Consider the following 23319-nt stretch of genomic DNA (forward strand, 5'->3'; position numbering starts at 1 on the left):
AACACTTATAACTTATAAATCTAAAATTCTAAAATCATTTTCAAATTTTTATTAAAAAATAAAAAGGCGTTTTTTTCCTTATCAAGTATTGGTTTATAATCATGGTCTTTGACTCCCGGTAGTGACATACCGTGTTTTATTTGATCAAGAAATTGTGGTACCAAGCCAAAGTTTATAACCTAAACCTTGGTATCAAACAACCGAGCGTGGTGGTAGTGTGGTACTATTGGTAACCATCGGTGACCAGCTGCAGCAGCTGCCGTCGGCATGGTCGTGTCTTCCCCCACCACGGCACCACCGCACAACCATACCCAAAGTAGCTGCCTGCTGCAGCAAACGAGCAAACCATTCGGTTCTATACCCCCTCGTCTTTGTCATCGTCTCCATCCTCATCATCATCGTCAAAAATGGCGATAGCATATCTCGCTCGTTGAACCGTTTGTGTGCACGACGTTTAGTGGTGTGTTTGTGTGCATAGTGCGTGCGGTTTTTTTTTTTTAATTGGAGTTGTTTTCTCCGGCTCTATCGTCCCTGCGTGTTCCGTCTCGAAAATATTTGTGTTCGCCGCCCCAAATTCCACAGAATAACTGCCAGACGTTCGACGGACGGTTTGCGTTGATGTGCGCCGGCAGACATTCTCTGCCTCGCATCGCGTCCAATGTCGTCGTTACAATTCATCGTCCATCCAGCTCCTGGAACGGATGATCAGCTCAACGACAGGTAGGCGCATACACTTATTCAATAGTTTTCGTTTGTCTGCACGTTGTCGTCTTTATTAGCTGCAGACGGGATGCGTCCGCCTCCCCCCGACAGTGTGTCCGTCGGTCGTAAACGCGTACTTTTTTTACCTATTTTTGCGGTTTGCGTTTGTCGACGACGTGATTATGTTTTTCCGTTGGGTGTGGTGATGGTGGCGATGCTAATGGTGATTCACTGGACAGTATTTTATTGATTATGTGAAAAACAGATTTTTCCTTTTATTTCGACGCCCATGTTGTACACAACAAAATGGTCGTATGACATTAGATAGGTATAACTCGATCAGTTCATTTTGGAACTCGGCAACTGTTACAATTGGATCACTGTATTTAAAAAAAATAATATTGGTTGCTGAGTGCCATTATGAATTGGACAGTGCATTGTAATATGGTTCCGGTCTCCATCTCATTTCAGTTGTCGTTTAAATTAATTGATCTTTTGTCATAGTTGTTTGAACGATTGTTCGTTTTTAGTGTTAAGCTAGTGTCCTTTAGCTGTGCGTTATTTTATCAACACTTGTCCATTTATTAATTGCGGATAAAACTATTTAACAAAAAATATTTTACATTCATATTATTGTAGTAGGTACTTTAATTATGTGCATATTTTTAAAATTGTTTCCCTTTTTAAGAATTATGATTAGATATATTTCTAGATAGTGGATATATTACATTATATAAGAATATATTATATATATTTTTATTCATATTCTTGTTAACTCACTAATTGTACAGACATTTAGCTATCAAATGGATATATTATAAACTTAATTTGACCATTTATGTGAGTTTGGTACATTTAGTATGGTTAACATCTAGTAAGTAAGTATATTTAAAATTCTATAGGTAGAATCATAGTAAAAATTAAATAATTTTTTTGATGTTTAATAATGTACACAAATGCAGATTTTATGTAGGTATATATTAAGTATTATATTGCTGGTATTACCCAAAGTTAATGTTGATTAAACTCTTTTTATTGTTAGATGCATTTTTTTTTATTTGTGCTAAATTATAAATTTTATTTAATTAGGTAATTAGTAATCAACAGTGGCGGCTCGTAAATAGGGGTGATTGGGTGATCGCCCCCCCTATTAAAATTATCATTTATTACTTATTTATAAGTTAAATATCAAATTTAAAATTTATATTGTAGTATAATATTGTCAAAAATTTAAAAATAAAAGTTGTGTTTCCTATATTTACACTAATAAATAAAAGAAAACATTATCAGAAAATAAAATAAGTCATTCAACACTATAGCGTCTGTAGCTTCTAAGAATCGATTACCAATAACAATTTTCCGGGACTCGCGAGCAGTGAATGTGATGTTGAGCGATGTTGAAAGTCGCTCCTCATAATTATGATCGGAATACAATAATTAAGAAAGGGAACACAATAATAATACTGCCGCCGGGGCAATGATTTTAATCGCCCGATATGTGCACGGATTCCGAAGTTGCATGTGTTTATTATTTACTTTGAGCAGTTGTAACATAATAGCTAAATAATATATATAAAAATTTATATGTATTAAATAGATTTAATTAATTAACTATTATTAATATTATTTGTGTTCGATACTTTTCATAAATAAGCAATTTTATATCGCCCTCCCACTTTCAAAGCACACGAGCCGTCACTGGTAATCAAAAATGATAAATGAAATTTATTTGTTAAATATGCAGATACATATACTAACTCATTAATATTATTAGGATAAAGTTAAAAGACTTGTCTTAATTATATAGATGTGTTAAGTGAAAAAAATAATGTTAAGTATCTACTTGGGAAGGAACCTATGGTTTACATTTGTATTGTTCCCAATATAATCTTAATATTCTTTGGTTAATCTATTTAGTATTTACCTAATCAATATTGTTTAATAGTTAGTTTTTTTCTTATTTTAATTTAATAAATTTATGTTAAATTTTTATTTTTAATTAAATATTTCGATACTACAATAATTAAAAATAGAGTTATTTGTATTAATATTTATTCTTTGCTTCACTTCCTCATTAAAAACAAATTCTGCTCATAATAAGTGTCTTCTTATCAAATTCCTATTCTAAATACCTTTGTGTTTAAGTGCTTAATAATTAATATTGATTGGTAATCAAATAATAGGTTTAACTTAAGTATATTTTAAAATGTTTGCTATTAAAAATAAAAATACCAATAAATATAAATGTCAATTGAAGTGCTATTACTTTTAATAACAAATTTCAAAACAATAAAATAATCAAGAGAATATTTTACAGTTTTTATTAGATTTAAAAGGTTGTGATTAGTGGTGGGAATTATCGTTCTTTTTGTACAATCTTTCCAATCGGTACAGTTACAATAAAGTACCGATTCCAAAGTACTCGTTTCATCGGTACAATTTTTATTTAGTTGTAGTTGTACGTACTCAGATTTGTTTTGTTTGCACTTAACACACTACATAGCAATACAGCCTAATGGCCCTAATGCATTATTATTACAGATAGGGTAGATTACAGAGCCTAAAAAAAAATTGCTTTTATCACGAATTTAAGCGTTTATATTAATTTATTAATGATTGGTACTTTTCGATTATTGTATCCCTATGGTTGGCAGTGACGGCTGGGATATACCGATTCCGTTATCGTACCCTATTATATTTATCTCGATAAATTTTAATCGCAATGATTATACCTCTGTGATCTTGACAACTCGTTACTATTTGACCACTGTTGGTAATAGAACATTTTAAAAATTTATAACATATAATTTAAACATTTGGTTGTTCGATACTCGGTATCGGTATCCCATGATTGGGGCCATTTTGTAGTTGGAAACCTTGTACCGATAGAACAAACTTGGAACAATAAATATACTCTTTCCTACTTGTTCCACCAATGTAATTGTTACATTGTACCAAATATAGCAATAATGACCCATCACTAGTTGTGACTACCTATATAGTGTTACTAGCCAGGTTTATATTTTACTTTTTACTACTTTTTATGATTTAAAATTTTAATCATATACCTACTTATTTATAAATTATAAAATAATTTTACCTTACTATCATGAAATAGGTAGTAGATACATACGACATTTTAATATAATATATTATTAATGTACTTATATCAAATAATAATTTGTTTTGTTTGTACTTAGATTTAAAGAAGTTTCTGAACGTTTAAATAGAAGTATTTTGGGAAATACATCATCTTATCCTGTGCTATCAAATATCAAATCTCCAATCAAACAAATTGTAGTTGGACCCTATCATATTGGCTTATTGTTTGAAGATGGACGAGTGGCTCGAATTCCATTTACAGTACTTGCTGAAAGATTGGACTTGTCTAGATCTACTGGAGATGCAAATAAGTTGCCTTCTAAATCCAGTAGTGGAAATAGCGGAGGTGGTGGTGGTGGGGGTGGTGGAAACTTAAGTTCTGCCACTCGTCACCTCACTCGACGAGCTCGTATAATGAGATCAGGAACATTCCGTGGAACTTCTAGGTAAAATGTTCAAAATTCTAATATTGTATAGAATTCAGCTTATAATTATAGTAATATGTTTAGGTCATCTGGTAGTGGTGTGATAATGAGCAGTGGTTCATCAAGTGGACGTCCAGTTATGCCAGCTCAATTTGTACCAGAAGAGCTTGTAGCTCAAGCACAAGTTGTTTTGCAAGGTAAAAGTCGAAATTTAATAATACGTGAACTTCAGCGAACAAATTTGGACGTGAATTTGGCTGTCAACAACCTCTTATCGCGTGATGACGAAGAAGGAGATGGAGAAATCGAAGAAGTCAATGGACCTGGTGGAGATTCTTATGTTCCTGAAGATTTGATGTCTTTATTGGATGGTGGAGGATTTCATTCAGACCATTCTGTTATTATTGATGCTGATGCAATTTTTTCTGAAGATATGTTTTCATATTCTTCATCTAGAAGGTAAATGTGGTGTATTGTATTGTATTTTATTTAGCTTTATTAGTAGCTACATGGATTTTAGACCCATGTTGACATTTTGTAGGAATGGTGCTAGAAGATTAGGTGAACGTGAACGTGTAAGCAATAGTGCAAATGACAGTACATCTAGTGATCGTAATTCAGGACCCAGTGATCGAGACAGTTTCACTAGATGGAGAGATCGTCATTGTTATGGACAACAACAACATCGTCAAAGACAACAACAGTGGCTTGAAGGAGCACTACGTGATTCTGCATGGGATAAAGATACAGGTAAATTATAATAAAGAAAATATAAGTTTTATGATATATTATTATACTTGAATGTATTTTTTATAGACTCTAAAAAGAAGGACTCTAACGTTGGACCTTATGAATTTTCCGCAGACTCTAAAAAAAAGGATAGTAACACTGGCAATCCTTTGTGGTTATCGAATGATGCAGAATATTGGCCAGAACCAAATGTCAAATTTATACAAATTGCCGCAATCCATTCAGAATTAATTGCCCTGTCTGCTGAAGGACAACTTTATCAATGGAAATGGGAAGATTCTGATCCATACAAGACTTTAGATGTAGGTAAAATATACAACCTTTTTAACATTTTTATTCATATAACATATTTTTTCAGAACAATGTACATCATCCAAAGACTACTGCTCTTGGTTTAACTAATGAAAAAGTTGTCCTGCTTTCTGGTACTATTATACGAGTTTCTGTAGTAACTGAATCTAATAAAGTAGCTACATGGATGGATGAAAGTCTTACTCATGCTGCTACTGCTTCTAAACTTGAACATCCAGCTCAGCTCTATTCTGAATTTGTTGTTGATCATATAATTTCTATTCACACTTGCCCACTGTATACTCTAGCACGTTTGGAAAGTGGAGCACTTTATTGGTGGTATGTATTCATTATACTATTTATTTTATGATCATTTGAGTAAATTTTAAATACAATTATATATCAATCAAACAGGGGAGTATTACCATTTAATCAAAGACGTAAAATATGGGATAAATATCGTACTAAAGCTAGAAAACAAAAAACAAACAATTTAAATTCTGATATTATTGTCGGAAGTCAAGTTTGTATGAAAAATAGTCCACTTTATCAGCCAGGAGCTATTGGTATGTATACATTCTTAAATTTTAAAAACACCATGTTATTAATTTTGATGTTTATTTATAGGTATAACTTTGTATGGCGGTGAACCTAAAATAGGTCAATTATTAAATTCTGCCTGGACATATGCTGATGTTTGCAGATTTCAAATTTTGACACCACCTCAGATATTTCAGTCTCAAAACATTAATAGTAGTTCCTCTAAATCATGCTCACCTATTGAAAAAAGTAAAGAGACTGCTGATAGAATTGACATGCCACCACCTCCTTCTCCAGCATCAAGTACTTGCAGTGAAACAGGAAGTACTGTTCAAAGTTCAAGTAAGTAAATTTACTTTTTCACTGATGTGTACTATAAATACTAACAATTACTTAGTTATGATAATTTTTTATTTATATATATTATATTGTTTATTAATCATTGGTAGATTTACTCTCACAAAATATAAGAAAATTAAAAACAAAAACCTCAATTAAATTAACTAAGGGATGTCTTGGAAAAATAATTGGTTTATTAAAAATGTTAAGTTAATATTTAATAATTTCCAGAGAGAACTAAAAGAGTTACAATGAAAGGTCTTGAAGATGATAAAAATATTGAAGAAGATTGGCCATTAAAAGATGTTGTATTTGTCGAAGATCAAAAGAGTTTACCTATTGGTAATATCTATAACAAAAATAATTTATACACATTGGTTATTATACATTTGTATTTTTAAAGGCCGTGTTGTTCATGTGGACGGTTCGTATGCAGCAGTTAAATTTCCTTGTGTTTCAAAAGAAATTATATCTGGAATATTTCCTAAAGATAAAGAACCAAATACGTCTGTAAATGATGATGTAGTGACAAATATCATAAAGATGTTAGACCAAAATGAAGTTAGATTAATGAAAAAAGATGACCTACAGGTTAATATAAAAAAAAAATTATTATTATATTTTTTATATTTAATATTTGTATAATTTTTTTTTTAATTATTAATTTATATTTAGGTTTGTAAAGTGGCTGTTGCAAGTAAAGTACCAGATTGTTTTCAGAGAACTCCTAGAAGAATAAATATACCAACTGATAATGGGAATCAAATCCTGACTTTAACTATTGATGGTCAAGGTATATTAATTTATTGACATTATTTTATTTCATATAAAATTGTATTTTATTTTAAGGTGTACATGCCATTGTAAAAAATGGTTCAAAAATCAGTTATATTAAATTTAATGTCACTAGCGGAAAAATAGAGCAAGATAGTCCTTTTCCTGTTGATGCCAGTGCTTTAATAGGACTGAATCCTGATAATATGCAGATAATTTGTACTGCTGAAGTAATTTTCTATTTTATGTCATAGTAATATAACTTAAAATTAAATTGTTATCATAACTTATATTTTCATTATAGAGCAAAGATAATATATGTATTTTACGTGATGGTAATCGAACTATATATCCGCTGGCTAAGGATAGTACTGATTCAATGAGAGAGCCACAGTGGTTAGATTTGGGACCTGTACGTTGTATGGGTATTGGTTCATATACAGTTACTTCTCCTCACGTAAAAGCAGTTGCTGCCATCATAGTATTGGATGTAGAACAACAAATACTCATGTCCCGAATATTAAAACCTAATCTTGAGTCTGTTAAATTGTTGATACAACAGTTATCACTTGAAATTGGTATTTATTTATATTTATATTTTCTTATTTAATTTTATGTCATCTAGGTACATTTAATTGAGGTATTTTTAAAATTTTTTTATAGATAATGGTGTACTCTTATCACAGATTTTAGCAGAGCGATGTGATGGTAATCGTAATCTTTTACATGCTTGTGTTTCAGTCTGTGCTCCTATTTCAAATAAAGAATCAGAAGGTATTAAAAATATGTTATTTTTACTTAATAATAAGTATTTATCTAATGTGTATGTGTTATTATTGTATTATATTTTTAGAAGGAGATAATGTATCAAATCAACCAAATACTAATGTCGATACTTTGAATGTAATTCAAAAGGCATTTGGGGTACGATCAACATTGAGTTTACGAGAAATGATGAGACGAGCTTCAGCTGTTGTAAGATCAAGTAAGTTAATGTATCAGATAGGCTATTAAGTTTTTGTTTTAATACGGTCAAGATTCGGTAAAATATTGAAACATAGTTACTTTTTTGTGTACATGTATTCAATTGATAATCATTTTTTATGTTTTAACTAATCATTAGGCAACACCAATAATACATCTGAATCTGAACCGATGGAAATGAATGATGAAGCTCCACCACCAGGTACTGTTCCTGAACCAAGTTCATGGCATGAACCGGTTAATGCAACTACTCAGTCAAACCCTGTTTTACCAAATGAAGAAGAAACAATTCAACCTACACCACCAATCAATCCAAATACTGAAAGAAGAAACAATGCATTGGCTATTTTACGACTACTGTGTGAATCATCTGTATTTTCACCTCATCTATTGGACCTATTGACCGCTAAGTAAGTTAATATTGTTTGTCTTTGAAATTTAATATATATACTTTTATTTTTGTTAATGTTTTTTTTGTTATCTTATTTTACATTATTTTGTTATTAAATTTGCTCAATGATAAGTACTTGTAATTTAAATTTTTTTCTTTGACCAATCAGTTCTATAAAATAAAATTAAGAATTAAGTTTTTTTTTTTTTTTATAATAATTCTAAAATTAAGCTAAAATATTTAAATTGTCTAGAGATGCTCAAGGATTAACTCCATTTATGTTGGCGGTGACTGTTAGAGCATATCCTGCTGCTATTATTTTACTTGATACTATCCATCGCGTGGTTTCAAAAGTAGTACTTCCACCTAATATATTTGAAATGCAAGGCACTTCATCTACCGAACAAGAACATGCCATCAAAAATGTAATGAGTGCTTGGAGATCTTCAGTTGCTGGAACAGGATCCAATCCTACTAGTAGTTGTAAAGTACCTCCAGAAATACCACCTCAACCAGTACCTTTGTGTAAGAAGACTCCTAACTATGAATTACCAGCCTATTGGTCATCATCGTTATGTACATTAGCACATTCACCACCACCTCCACCACCTCCACCACCACCTTCACAACAACAGCCAAATGATTTTTCTAAAGGTTAGTTTTATTTTATAAATATCTATAATGTTATAGATTAAGCTGTACATTTTTCCTGAATATATTGAAATACATTATTTATTAAAGGATATTTCCCTCTTCCACCACCTCCGCCACCATTATCAATTTATAAGACACATATTTGGTATACCGAGAGATCACTTTATCGTGAAAGTGATAGTGAGAAAATTCAAAAAGCTAAGGAAGTTTTAGCTTCTATGGTTTATCCTACTGGCTCAAATCCAGATTATAGTCCATTGCATGTTATTTGTTGCAATGATACTTGCAGTTTTACTTGGACTGGAGCTGAACATATTAATCAGGTAATATATTTTGTATGAGCTGATTTTTAAAGTACATAAGCATGCTGATCACACCTTGTTATATTGCGATATTAAATAATGACTTATTAATGCCTTATAAATAACCTAATTTTGATTACCTATATGTTGTGATAACATATTTCAAATTAATTATTGATTTTGAAAACATTTTGTTGTTGTTAAGTTTTCTAAAAGTAATGAATTCATTTTGAAGAACAAGAATTTATTTTATTTTATTTACATTGACAAAATATTGTATTATTGAACAAATAAATATTTTATGTAGTAAGCTATTCTTAAGTACATCTTTAGTTTTGATAAGTAATGAATTAATATCTTAATTAATAATCATGATGTATTAATGGTGTTAGGTAATCATGTTTATGAGTATACCTTAAATTAAGTGTTAATAAATTAAGTTGTTTATATGTTTTAATTTTGTACCAGGATATATTTGAATGTCGTACATGTGGTTTAACTGGATCATTATGCTGCTGTACAGAGTGTGCTCGAGTTTGTCATCGAGGCCATGATTGTAAATTAAAAAGAACATCTCCTACTGCATATTGCGATTGTTGGGAAAAATGTCGCTGTAAAGCTTTAGTGCAAGGTCATCAAGCATCTAGAACACAACTATTAAATAGATTAGTTAATGAAACTGATTTAGTAACCCATTATAATTCAAGGTATTATTTTAAAATATAAAATGTCATTGAATTATTACTAATTTTTTAAAACTTTTTAATTTTTCAGAGGAGAAAGTATATTATTATTTTTGGTACAGACGGTTGGCCGGCAATCAAATGAACAACGTCAATATAATAGATCATCCAGACAACGAGCTGCTTCTCGCAAAACACCATCTTCTGATATTGGTAATATTTTAATCAAATTTTTGTATTATTAGAGAGAAATTTTTAAATTATTAAATTATTGTAGAAATGGATATGCCTGATCATGATTTAGAACCACCCAGATTTAGCCGTAAAGCACTAGAAAGACTACTTAATGATTGGCCTGCAGTAAAAGCTATGATAATGTCAGGAGTTAAAAATGATTCTGAGTCTAAATTAACAACTGATCAATCATGTTTAAAAAATCAGTCTGGTACAACATTCCTTGACAAATTCATGCACTGTTTACTTTTTAAATGTAGTAATGAGGGTATGAACGCATTTTTAGTAAGTTCTTAATTTATTTATTATTTTATTCTAAAAGAATAATATACTAAAAATATTTTGTTGATATTTCTAGATGATTGATGCTGTGGTTACAACAATTCTTAAAGAAATGCATAATCCATTAAGTAATTCAGCTGAAGTTAACTCAATAGCACGTCGTTTTATTAGATCTGTAATACGTGTATTTGTTGTTTATAGTGTTGAATTAGCTCCTCAAAATAATAAGCGACGAATGTAAGTGTATAATGATTAACGAGTGTAAATATTTTTCATTTCAAATTGTTGTTTGTTTAAATTAGGCTTCACAGTTCATCATCTCCATTTACTCGAGCTAAACGTATTTTCCAGTCAATGATAAAATTATCAGTTGATGAATTATGTGAAACAGCTGAAAGCTTAATTGCACCTGTTCGTCTTGGTGTAGCAAGACCTACTGCTCCATTTACTTTGTCTACTAATTATACTCCAGATATACAAGTATGTATTATGCTATTATCACAGTATAATATATTTTGAAAGAATAAATAATAATATCTTTATTTTAGAGTTACGAGGAAATATTTTTTGTAGAGCCTATGGCTCCAAATAATATGAATATGTCCGATCAAATAGAAGGTACTAATGTTCACAGACAATCCCAAAATGATCAACCTCCAATTGACATAGAATTAGAAGACGAAATGGCAGACAGTAATTTTTTTTCCTAATTTAACATAGAATTACCTTGAATTTAAATTGTATGCAGTCTACCAGTTTTCAATAAATTAAAGTGTTTTTTACTGAATTTTATGTATCTTGAGAAAAAATACATCTATCTGGAAACTGGTCGTGTTAATATTAATGAGATATTAAAACAACAAATTCAAATTTTAGTTATAATATACCTCATAAATAAAGTGTTTCTTAATTATTTTTTCAGATAACGATGGTGAAGGTAGTGATCCTGAAGATGTTATGGGAAGTGTACTTGAAAGTCATGTTCGTTTAGGGCAAAATAGTATTTCTGATTCTAATCAACAAGGTCCAGTTGACCCAGAATCTGATACAGAAGATATGTTAGTTGAAACAGATTCAGATTCTGACCAAAGTAATCAAGATGGCGGTGGTCAAAGAAGTGTCCAGACAGGAGCTACTGCTGGATCAGATACTGACGATGAATCAGGAGAATCTACTCAACAAGAAGATGGGGAAGAATCTGAAGCTGGAGAAACTGATGAATTGGATGCTGAAGAATTTCTTGTGTCTGAAGATCAATTAGAAAGAAGAGCGTATGTTTTAATTTACATAATAATACAATTATACAATTTTAATAAAAACTTTTGCTTAATATTTTACAGTACAACTTCTGGACAAGGACATAGAACAAATTTAGCACCACAATCTATGCAATGGGCAATTAGAAATCGCGATACTGCCACACGAACAGCAACAGGTAAATATTTATATTGTTTATAAACTGAGTAAGAATTTAAGATGCTAACCAATTACCCAATTATTACAATTGTATAGTTTAATTTATTTATTTATACTGTCGAGTCTTGATAACTCAAATTTTTTTTTCCCTAACACAAACGCAATATTTATAACTGCAAAAATACCTAATTCGAGAATGAATTTTTAGGTGCTTTGAAATTTGAGTTATCGAGACTCAACTGTATTATTTTAATACTATTATATATTTTGATCAATTTTCTTTTTTTAAATTTAGTTTTTTCAATATTTTAATCATGTGTATTAAGTATTTACCTTGATATTCTGAATAAAATATATTTGTATGTATTGAATGTTTAAGTTTTCATCTTCATGATATCATGTTTATATATGCAAAAAATGCTCATTTTGTAATATTAATTGTATATTAACATTAGTAGTATTGATTAATTTTCAAACTCGAAGTAAACTACCATTTACTATCATTTGACCACCCATGCACCTATATAAAGTAGTTAATCTAAATTTATTTTTAATTGAAATATATATCGTGAATAACGCATGGCTTTTTTCCGTGATTGTATATTTCTATTAAAATTATTTATTAATCATGTATTTTAGTATTTAACCAGTTATTTAAAAGATTTTTATTGAAGTGACAATTAATAAGGACATTTTTATTTAACAGGGTTTAGAGTTGCTTCTGGAAATTCCTTAGTGTTCATAGATCCTACATCATTAAGGCGATCTGCTGTAGCTGCAGTTAGTAATAGTACAAATAATTCTGGTAATGGAAGCAATAATGCGGCAGCGGCCGCTGCAGCAGCAGTTGCCTCTGCGGCAGCTGGTCTTAATGATTCAATTACAATGGCTACTACTGCTTCAAGTTTAGCTAGAGCATTTGCAATAGTCATACGACAAATTTCTGATTTATTAGTCTCATCAATGCATGAACCTCCACCAACATTATCAGTACCAACGCGCGTATCAGTTGCAGAAACTTATGATTTACAGGTAATATTTAAAAAAATGTTCTTTTGTTTATTAATATTCAAGTATACATTTTATTTAGATAATAATTGAAAAGTCACTTAAACCTACTTGGGATTGGTTAATGGCAATCATGGATTCAACTGAAGCTCAACTTAGGTTTGGTGCTTCACTTACTCAATCATCTGATCCACAACATCCAAGACATCCTTTACATTCAACAACTACAGCTAATACTACAAATACAATGCCTAGTACATCATCTGGAATTGGTAAAGTTTTAAGTATTTAAGTATGGTATTATATTGTAATTTATTTATTTTTTAATTTTTAGGTGCAACTAGTAGTAATAATAATCAGGCAGTTGAACCTCGGCGTGAATTCATATCATACTGTTTATCTCTAATGCGTGCTCATAGTAATGAGCATGGAGATTCTTTACCAGTTTTGGACGTTTCTTCTTTAAAACATGTTGCTTATGTTTTGGATGCTTTAGTGTATTATATGAGGGCTGATACCTATCAATCGCTAAGTGCAACTGTTCTTTTAGCAGATCCATTAGATCCTGAACCTTGGGTTTTAGAACAGCAAGTAAGTTTTACAGATTTGTATATATGTATATATATATATATATATTAAGCTGTTTTATCCTAAAATATAAAATATTCTTAGAGACTTTAAAAAATAATAATTAAATGTTATAATTCTAATGAATAGCAATATATAAATGTAATCATCTCTGTTTCAACAAATTTTCTTCTAATTAATCTTCCATGCGTGGTGCATTATTTGTGATCATTCTTTTTGTTTAATGTTCTTATTATTAAAATATTATAAGTTTTTAAGTATTTTTATTGTTAATTCTTATGATAAAATTTGGAATTCTTTACTGTTATTTAGCTCCTTTCATCTTGGTTTTAAATTTTTATTTTTATTTGTTAGGATGAAAATGATAATGAAGAAAATGATGAAGAAATTAATACTACTGTACCATCAATCAGCCAAACATCTAGTCCAAGATTTGTAGACATGGATTCTGGAACTAGAGGACGACGTCATGGATTTTTCCAACGATCAGATTCTACTCTATGTTTAGGATGTCCCCCACCAGATCCTTTTAAAACACCTATGACTCAAGCTATGCCGTTAGCTGATCAACCGCATTTACTACAACCAAATGCACGTAAAGAAGATATGTTTGGCACTCCAAGAGTTCCAGGTATGTAATCATTTTTGATTTAATGATGGAATAATAAGTCATAAGTTATATTGGTGAAGAAAAAATATTTATTATTTAAATACATGATCCATTTTGTAGCACCTATAGATGGATCATCGGAGGGTGTGCCATCAAGGCTTAGTTTATCCAGTCGTAGCGATAATGGAAGTGAACAGTTACCCAAAGAACATGAAAGAAAAAGTTGGTAGAATAGAGTAGAGTTTTATTTTATTGTGTAACCCTGAATTCAGTTATTTTTGGTAAATGTATTGTTAGAATTTGGTTGTCTTTAAATATTGTCTATCATTACAGTTATAATATCGCATAATATAACGAATGAAAAGGTATCTTAATATTAATTTATTTTGATTAAAATGTGTCTTATGTCTATTAATAATTTTATGGTCTATATTTTTGTCTAAACTTAAATACAAACCTATTTTAAGTACATATTATAATATGTAATATTCAATACTTAAATAATATTTTGTTATTCATTGCTAATTAATGTTTAAATAATTAGATAATACAATTAAAAATAATATTTGCAGTTCTATTTTTTAATATAACATTTAAAATTACTGGAACATGAATTAATTTAAACTGAGAATATTTAACTTAAAGTTAATTATCAATGATAGCTGTTTCTGCGGTTACATGATATAATTAATTTAATAATTAGAAATAATAGTATTTTAAAAATAATATAATTTAATGGAATGCATGTTTACATGTAGAAAAGAAAAACTAAAATAATTGTATTTAAAAATATTAACATGTTGATGTCCGTTGACATATTCATATTCTTTCTAGTGTCGGAGCTATAAATTTTACAGCAATCAAATCAAAAGAAATTAAATAATTTCTCCTTTTTGTTACTAATAATAAAAGATAATATTTTTATGTAATTTTTCACCCATGTATCATATGCTTTAATGTTTTTTTCTGGCGGCAGCTAAAAAACATTTTACCACGGACTTCTTTGTGTTGAGAACTTGTACATCTAGACATGCTTTCATCTTGTTATAACTAATTTAAAACATTATTATAGTCAAATTATATAATGCAATTGTATATTAATTATGTAATTATTATCTTTTAAACAATACATACTATGTAGTAAACAATACAACTATAACTGTTTTAAATATTTTTATACATGTCAATTGTAATTATTAATTTCATATCATAAATAATATTTTTTTAATTTAGTTCATTGTAGATTTTAAATATATATATATATATATTATAGCAAGATGATTGCTTGAGTGTCTATTTTCTTGGATGTCTTTGAATTGTTGATATGTATAATTTAAATTTTAGGACAAGATACTGAACCAGAAGACCTTTCTGTTCGTTCAAATATGAGTAATATGGCTAAAAATTATTTGGAGGTTGAGACTGAATTGTATGGCCTTGGTGATGAATCAGACTCTTCACAACCAATTTCTGAATGTAAGTTAAATAAAAAAATAAACATTTAAAAAACTAATAATCATTATCAATTACAGCTGAAATGACTAAAAGAGATCGAGACTTAATAATTGTACCAACAAGTACTTTGTCTGATACTACATCACCTATGCTTAAAAGTGTAATTGTTAGAGCTCCTTCTGGTGGAACTCCATCTACTTCTGTAAGTTTTCAAAAAATATTTATTAAATTATTATAATTTATAAAAATGTATACAAAGCATACTTTTTGTATTATATCCATGAATTGTAAAGGTCTTAAACTGATTTTATAGACAAGTCTTTAAAATATTCAAATATGTAATCGAAATATTTAACTAAATCGTTTTAATATTATTATTAAAACTTTTTATGTATTGGTAGATTATTTTTTCTTATAATTGATATAACAATATTCTTAAAATCAAATTTAGATGAACTAAATTGAACTGCTAAATAAAATTACTAATTCATATTCTTATTTAATACTATACTGAATATGCCTGTTAATTATAATTTTTATTCTTTAATACAAAATTTTCATTAAATTTATATTTAGATGTATTTACATGTTTTTGATATTACTTGAATGATATATCTTTAATTTTTGTACCTATTCAGTTTAGTTATAGAAATAGAAATATATCAAATATGATGTTATATTAATTTTTTTATTTATTTAAATATAGTCAAGTTCAGCACAAGTAAAACCAAATCCTGGTGTGGAAGATAATCGTGATTTATTATCATCTCGTGAGATTATTAAATCATTGATTAAGTATGTTAAATAAATATTCATTGTTTTTTGTCTAGCACATATTATATGTAATCACATTATTAATTTCTGTTTTTATTTTAAGGGGAAGTCGTTTAGGAGAGAGTGTATCCCATGACTTATTATTAGGTCGCTGGCGTTTGACATTGGACCTTTTTGGTCGTGTGTTTATGGAAGATGTAGGTTTGGAACCGGGGTCTGTTGTATCTGAACTTGGGGGTTTCCCAGTTAAAGAAGCAAAGTTCCGTAGAGATATGGAAAAGTTGAGAAATCAACAAAATCGAGATCTAACATTATCGAAAGTATGTATTTTACTCAATATTATTTAGTATTTTGAATAATTTTATTATGTTATTAATTTAAATCAAATTTAATTAATTCAAACAGTTGGAACGTGATCGTAATCAATTGATTCTCATGACCTTTAAAGAATTAAACAATCAGTATAATTCTTATCACCGTAGAACATCTAGTAGTCATCCCTGTTTAGCAGTTAATAGAGTAAAAGTAACATTTAAGGATGAACCCGGAGAAGGATCTGGCGTTGCTAGATCATTCTATACTGCTTTAGCTGAGGTAAATATAAATATTTTTATTTTTATTTTTGAAACATAATATTGTTAGTTAATGATTTATATGTTTTGTTAGGCTCTTCTATCAAGTGAAAAATTGCCAAACCTTGAATCAGTCCAAGTTGGTGGTAGATACTCACAATACACTGTTCTTCAACGTTTAAGAAATCGTGAACGTACTGAATCTCCCCGAATCCGTCATCCTGGTCCTTTATCACCACGAATAACATCAAGACGGTCTGAGCGTAATGATCGTGAACAACGTCGTACACTCTCTGTTGATGCACGTTCATTTGTTCCTAATGCTGGATCATCTGATGCTAATCCTAATTCTCATTTAACTCCTCACCAACAACAACTTGGTGATCGCCTGTATCCAAAGGTATATTTTTCAAATTTTTGGTGTTAAAATTATTGTAAAAATATAATATTTCAATTTATTTTACAGATTGTTCAAATTAGACCAAGTCTAGCCAGCAAAATTACAGGAATGCTTTTAGAGTTATCACCTGCTCAATTACTAACATTATTAGCATCTGATGAAGCTTTGAGAATGCGTGCTAATGAAGCTATTGCGTTGCTAATGCAAACTGTTGAAATGTCAGCACTTAATGAGGCAGCTCATCCATTACCGCCTGCCGATAGTCTTCTTGGTACTTTCATTTTTATTTATAAATTAACTTACATTATTATTTATGAATTGTTTCATTATAGAAGATGTCGATTTGTTCCTAAGTCTTTCCGAACAACATGGTTCTAAACCTCCTCCACCAGCAGTAGAAAAAATTCCAGAAGAAAATGTAGCTGAAGAAAATTTGGAAGATAACACACCATTATTTTATTGCCCTGGTAAACAAGGATTTTACTCACCACGTCAAGGAAAAGCTTCTTACGAACGTCTGAATGCCTTCAGAAATACTGGAAGGTAGATTTTGTTCTTAAGTCATACTTTAAAATGAGTTATATTTAATCATTATAAATTCTTTTGCTTATTAAAAATGTGTGTTATTTAGATTGATTGGATTATGTCTTTTACAAAATGAATTATGCCCAATGTATTTTAATCGCCACGTTCTCAAAGTGATACTTGGAAGACCTATAAGATTCCATGATTTAGCGTTTTTTGATCCAGTTATGTATGAAAGTCTCAGACAACTTGTTTTAGATGCTGAATCAAAAGATAAAGAATCATTATTCTCAACTTTGGATTTAAACTTCAGGTATAATATATTTTTAATCTAATAAGAGTTGCAAATATTTCTAATTTTTAATATTTTAGCATTGATCTAAGCCAAGAAGAAGGTGGTGGAAGTGTAGAATTGGTTAGTTGTGGTGTTGATATTGAAGTGACGCCCCAAAATGTTTATGATTATGTAAGAAGATATGCTGAGTTTAGAATGTTTAAAACTCAACAAAAAGCTTTCTTTGTAAGTTAAAAATAACAAATTGATTGACATATAGTCACAATATTGATACTTATTTTTTTCCCCAGGCATTGAGATCTGGAGTATTTGATGTAATTCCTGAAAGCGCATTAGATGGTTTAACTGCTGAAGATTTGAGATTGCTGTTAAATGGAGTTGGTGATATTAATGTACCTTTGTTAATCTCATATACAAGTTTCAACGATGAGTCAGGTCTTGCCACAAGTGATCGTCAAATAAAATTTAAGCGTTGGTTATGGTCTATTGTTGATAAGATGACTCCATCTGAAAGACAAGACTTGGTAATATTCATTAAAAAATGTATATAAAATTAAGTTTTTTGTTATTAATATATGTATTTCTTATTTTCAGGTATATTTCTGGACCGGATCACCAGCTCTACCAGCATCAGAAGAAGGATTCCAGCCAATGCCTAGCGTCACCATGCGTCCTGCTGATGATTCACACTTGCCAACTGCAAACACGTGTATATCTAGATTGTATATACCACTTTACAGCAGTCGTACTATACTTAGGCACAAATTATTGATTGCCATAAAAACTAAGCATTTTGGATTTGTTTAAATTTGTGGTTTGTTATTTTAAATATGTCAAAGAAAAGCAACTAAAACAAAATAATAATAATAATAATAATAATGTTTTTGACAAGTTTAAAAATCCTGTTTTATTTATTTTTATTTTTATTTCCAGTTCCAAACATGTTTATTTTCGTAATCATAATTTTCTATTTTTTCTTTATATATATATTTGTACTTAAAAATATGTATCTGTGACTTTAAAAAATTTATTATTAAGTGGTATAAACTACAATAAAATTATAATTCTCATTTTAGCTATAAAATAATTGTGCAGTAACTACTCATGTGATGTATTGAATTATCTATAATTTTTATATTTTTCTATAATAACTTATAAAAAAATATGAAAAAATTATTATGTAATACCATGATTTTGTTATTGTTAGTGCTTTATATACATATAAACTTTATGCTTTAAACATGTATTTTAATGGGAATTTGTTGTTTTTATTGAAACTTCCTTAGTTTTCCTCCAATAATTTAACCAAAAAAAAAAAAAAAAATGGATTAAGCTGTTTTTCCAATTGATAGTATCGTGCTTTATGTAGGTACATACAAACATTAATTTTTAAAATGTAAAATGCCTACCAGTGGTAGAGCAAAAGTTAATTGTTACTGTGTACACATTTTCATCCAAAAACGGTCTTAAAGTGAAAAGTGGCTCGTATTCGTTTACATTGATGCTCACCCGCGGACTACCTAAACTTAATGGATGATATAAAAAAAAAGTTAAGGGGATTGGAAGCGAGGATTTTCTGTGTTTATCTAACACACGCAACATAAGATTATAGACGTGTCCTATTTCCAACGTACCAATTGATATAATGAAGCGATAAAAATTCAGAAAACAGAGTTGAGGTTCATACATTTTTTTATCGACTTACCAAAAATAAATACTAGGAAAAATCGAAAATTTCAGTTGGTTTTAAAAAAAGCCATAATATTTTAATAATAATTTAACCGTGTACAGATAACACTAATGTAAACATTTGGTGAAAATTTCAAGTATTTATTGTGATTCGTTTTTGAGTTACAACTATTATGAAAAAAAAAATCGATTTTACCGAAAACTGGTTTTGCATAGAATTTCCCACTTTCCCGTCACCTTTTTTGTGGTTTTTTCCGATCTTTTAGATTCTGAACGAAGTGATGAATGTATTGATTTTACAATGATGTGTGTTTTTTTTTTTTTTTTGTGTCTGTGTACAGCATAACTAGTCTAAATAATGCTCCAATTTCAAACTATGGGGGTGGTTTCCGATGTAAAAGTGAATATCCTTGGTGCATTATTGAGGTAAAAAGTTAACATTTTCCAATAGTTTTCAAAAAAATCGAGAAAAACAAAAAAAAAATGACGGAAAAACGGCAATTTTTACGCAAAACCAGTTTTCGACCAAATCGATTTTTTTTATGGTTGTAATTCAAAAACTAATCACTGAAAATACTTGAAATTTTCACCAAATGTTAATGTCAGTGGTATCTGTATATAGTTAAATTTTCAAAAAAATATGACTTTTTTTGAGTTATTTATAGACCACTGAAATTTTCGATTTTTTTGAGTGTCGATAAAAAATTTTTGGATGACCAAAAAGTTTTGAAAATTTAATACAAGGATCCTTATGAGTTGTTTTTATTGTAGCTAAAAAAAATTAAAAATCGTTAGTCACAATTTTTTTTTATAAGAGTTTATAGTTCAAATTTTTATGAAATCTGTCGAAAACGCGAAAATTTGCAAGTAATTTTGAAGTTGAAAAATCATAAAATTTTTTTCTTTTATAACTAAGTTTTGAAAACTTGGTACAAGGTTTTCCATACCTTTCTTCAAATATCTGTAAAAAAAACTCTACCGGATTCAGACAAAAATTTTTTATGAGTGTTTGAAATTTAAATTTTTACAAAACCGAGTTAAATAACGGTTTAGCCTCAAACGATTTTTGATATTTGTTATTATTCAAAAAGTATTAGTCGTAGATACTTGAAAATTTTACCAGTTATTAAGATTGGCATTTTATTTACTTGAATTAATTTTCAAAATATTTTGAGTTTTTTTGAGCTATTTATAGACAACTGAAATTTTCAATTTTTCTGAAAAATTTTTTTTGAAGGGTCGATAAAATTTTTTTGGCCCTATCAAAATACTTGAAAATTTTATACAAAGTTCCTCATATGTTATTCTTATAGTGATTAAAAAATTATAAGAATACATAGTCACAATTTTTTTTTATTAGCATTTTAAGTTCAAATTTTGACGAAAATTCGTCAAAATTATGAATATTTGCAAATTATTTTGTAGGTGTAATTCATAAAAATGTTTGTATAGGTAGCTAAGAGTAGAAAATTTAATACAAGATTTTTCATAAGTTTAGCTTACAATAATTATAAAAGAACTTAAATTTTGGTGTATTCAGGCCATTAAAACATAAACCACCTTTTTCACCAACCACTGGAAATTATATCCTAGGCTGACAAATCATCTTCGTTCAGAATCGTTTTTCGTATACAATGATACCTATCATTGCATTCAAATTTAACCTACCCTAGTCCGAGGTCAACCCCACCCCCTAATGTACAGCAGGACGGTACCCACTTGTCCACTTTTTTTTTTTTTGAAAACTACTGGAAACTTCTTACTTTTGACCTCTATAACGCACCAAGAATATTCGCTTAGCCATAGGAAACCACCTCTGAAGTTTTAAATTGAAACATTTTTTCAACAAGTTATGGTGTACACAAAAACAACAACAAAAAAAAAAAAAACACATTGTAAAATCATTAATCAATTCGTTCATCATTTCGTTCAGAATCTAAAACGTTATTATTAATTCAATTTGTATTCAAGCGACATTAAAAACTTTACTTAAAATATTAATTTGTTAGAATTCACAACAGTTAAGTATAGGCACTATTATAATAATATGCCCGTCTAAAGTATATTATATTTACTTTTTATTTCATATATATTTAATATACTACGGTATTCGACGTTTGCCCCGAAAAATTGCATTTATTGTAATAAATAATTATTTATCTAACGCGGCAATAATGTTATGTTAGATCGATTCTTTTTTTTTTAACTCTATTGCGTTTTGCTTCCCGGCGGTCGTCTGTAAATCTCGAGTTCGAATATATTATGTCTGTCAGAAAAATACTGAAACACTGACATTTTGTTATGTCAGGCTATGGGTTGTTGCAATCGATTAAAAACACTATTTTTTGTTTTATATTCTAAGTGTAATGGCCAAAAATTACCATAGTGGTGTTTTTAGTGGGTGTACATTGTAGCGGATGAACGCATTCGACTATGGGTGTCTGGATGACATTTGTTAAAGATGGATTTTTCAATGTAAGTACCTATCTATATCTATACTCCTCTGCTCGGAACGATGATCTGACCTTTGCGGCGACCAGTTTCCGACTGCGGCCGTCGGGACGAAGGACAATCGCTTCGGAACGAAGCCACGCCCATGCGCACAAGTTGGCCGCCGAAGTCTGATATCGTAAAGACGAAATATTTATATACTACATATTTGTACTACAAATATTTACAATGAAACAGGTTAGTAAGTTGGAAAATTAGAGCGTTCATGTTACTTATATGTCCAAACTTCTATTGTTTACCAGTAGCAAATAATAAAATAGTTTTCGGGAGATCGCACTCAAGACGTCGGTTTGTGTATGATCGACAAATCAGAAAAAGTTAGCAGAGTTTTTTTTTTTTTTGACTAGTTAAAGCTGAGTTACTTTAACAGAAAAACCAACTAATTTCGAATACAATTTAGTTCCGGAAATTTCCTAGATTTCTAACTCGGCTAAACTTAAGTTGGAAATTATTTTATTGTTTAAAGTTAAAAATGTATAAATTATTAAAAAGTTTGTTCCACGAGAGTACAGTATTTCATTAAACGGATGATTGAGTACTGACTATAGATTTAGGTGTGTATCATACTTACAACCGTTGTCCAGTCGATTGGTTGTACGTTTTGCGGAACATTGATATTAATTGTTCAATAAAAAAATAATAATAACTAAATAACTAAATAGGTACTTCTTGTTTTTAATGCATTAGACAATAGGTTATTTTACGAATTACATTCGGCTCTTTATGTAATGACGTTATTATGAATTAAAACAAAATAATTTTTAAATTCAGTTCTCATCTTTTTGATAACTGACCGCGGCAAAGCACTTCTTTCCCAGTTGATATCTATTCCACCAGCAAGAACGTTGGTCACTATAGAACTTATTTGCTGACCCTAGTTATTACTTATTGAAAGAATTTAACCGATTTCAAAATAAAACTACTGTTAGCATCTAAATAATGAGTACAATAAACCGTACATAATATACCTATACACACTAACACATCATTAACGGTATATTCGACTTGGCTTGATTTAATTTA

The 23319-nt window shown here is 29.5% G+C and overlaps 1 protein-coding gene across 5 annotated transcripts; it reads left to right on the forward strand.

Moving 5' to 3' along the window:
* Nucleotides 1-346: 346 nt before the first annotated feature.
* On the forward strand, nucleotides 347-19354 carry LOC114125879 (E3 ubiquitin-protein ligase UBR5). 5 transcript variants are annotated; one of them, XM_027989675.2, is made up of 43 exons: nucleotides 347-720; nucleotides 3903-4250; nucleotides 4314-4688; nucleotides 4771-4979; nucleotides 5046-5281; nucleotides 5338-5609; nucleotides 5685-5836; nucleotides 5898-6152; nucleotides 6381-6491; nucleotides 6553-6740; nucleotides 6825-6942; nucleotides 6999-7153; nucleotides 7228-7501; nucleotides 7587-7697; nucleotides 7777-7908; nucleotides 8047-8317; nucleotides 8552-8952; nucleotides 9040-9275; nucleotides 9723-9961; nucleotides 10029-10150; nucleotides 10215-10456; nucleotides 10530-10690; nucleotides 10756-10933; nucleotides 11002-11146; nucleotides 11376-11724; nucleotides 11794-11888; nucleotides 12576-12901; nucleotides 12960-13149; nucleotides 13212-13468; nucleotides 13820-14096; nucleotides 14196-14297; nucleotides 15420-15551; nucleotides 15608-15732; nucleotides 16237-16325; nucleotides 16408-16624; nucleotides 16710-16898; nucleotides 16971-17276; nucleotides 17343-17547; nucleotides 17609-17819; nucleotides 17908-18114; nucleotides 18174-18321; nucleotides 18387-18620; nucleotides 18691-19354. In XM_027989675.2, exons 1-43 carry the CDS (start codon nucleotides 659-661, stop codon nucleotides 18901-18903), a joined length of 8865 nt encoding a protein of 2954 aa, XP_027845476.2. In that variant the 5' UTR covers nucleotides 347-658; the 3' UTR covers nucleotides 18904-19354. The 5 variants fall into 5 exon arrangements, with proteins under 5 accessions (XP_027845476.2, XP_050055112.1, XP_027845478.2 ...); XM_050199155.1 differs by having other exon boundaries at nucleotides 17612-17819; XM_027989677.2 differs by having other exon boundaries at nucleotides 5094-5281.
* Nucleotides 19355-23319: the final 3965 nt, after the last annotated feature.

Source organism: Aphis gossypii, chromosome 2 (assembly GCF_020184175.1).
Source record: "Aphis gossypii isolate Hap1 chromosome 2, ASM2018417v2, whole genome shotgun sequence".
NCBI lineage: Eukaryota > Metazoa > Arthropoda > Insecta > Hemiptera > Aphididae > Aphis > Aphis gossypii.

What these genes read in the sequence shown, in the direction of transcription:
- LOC114125879 (XM_027989675.2), top strand. Translation starts at nt 659, where the DNA reads ATGTCGTCGTTACAATTCATCGTCCATCCAGCTCCTGGAACGGATGAT. An exon ending in ACAGTTATCACTTGAAATTG is followed by an intron (nt 7,502 to 7,586) that starts GTATTTATTTAT and finishes ATTTTTTTATAG; the next exon opens with ATAATGGTGTACTCTTATCA. An exon ending in GATCAATTAGAAAGAAGAGC is followed by an intron (nt 11,725 to 11,793) that starts GTATGTTTTAAT and finishes AATATTTTACAG; the next exon opens with TACAACTTCTGGACAAGGAC.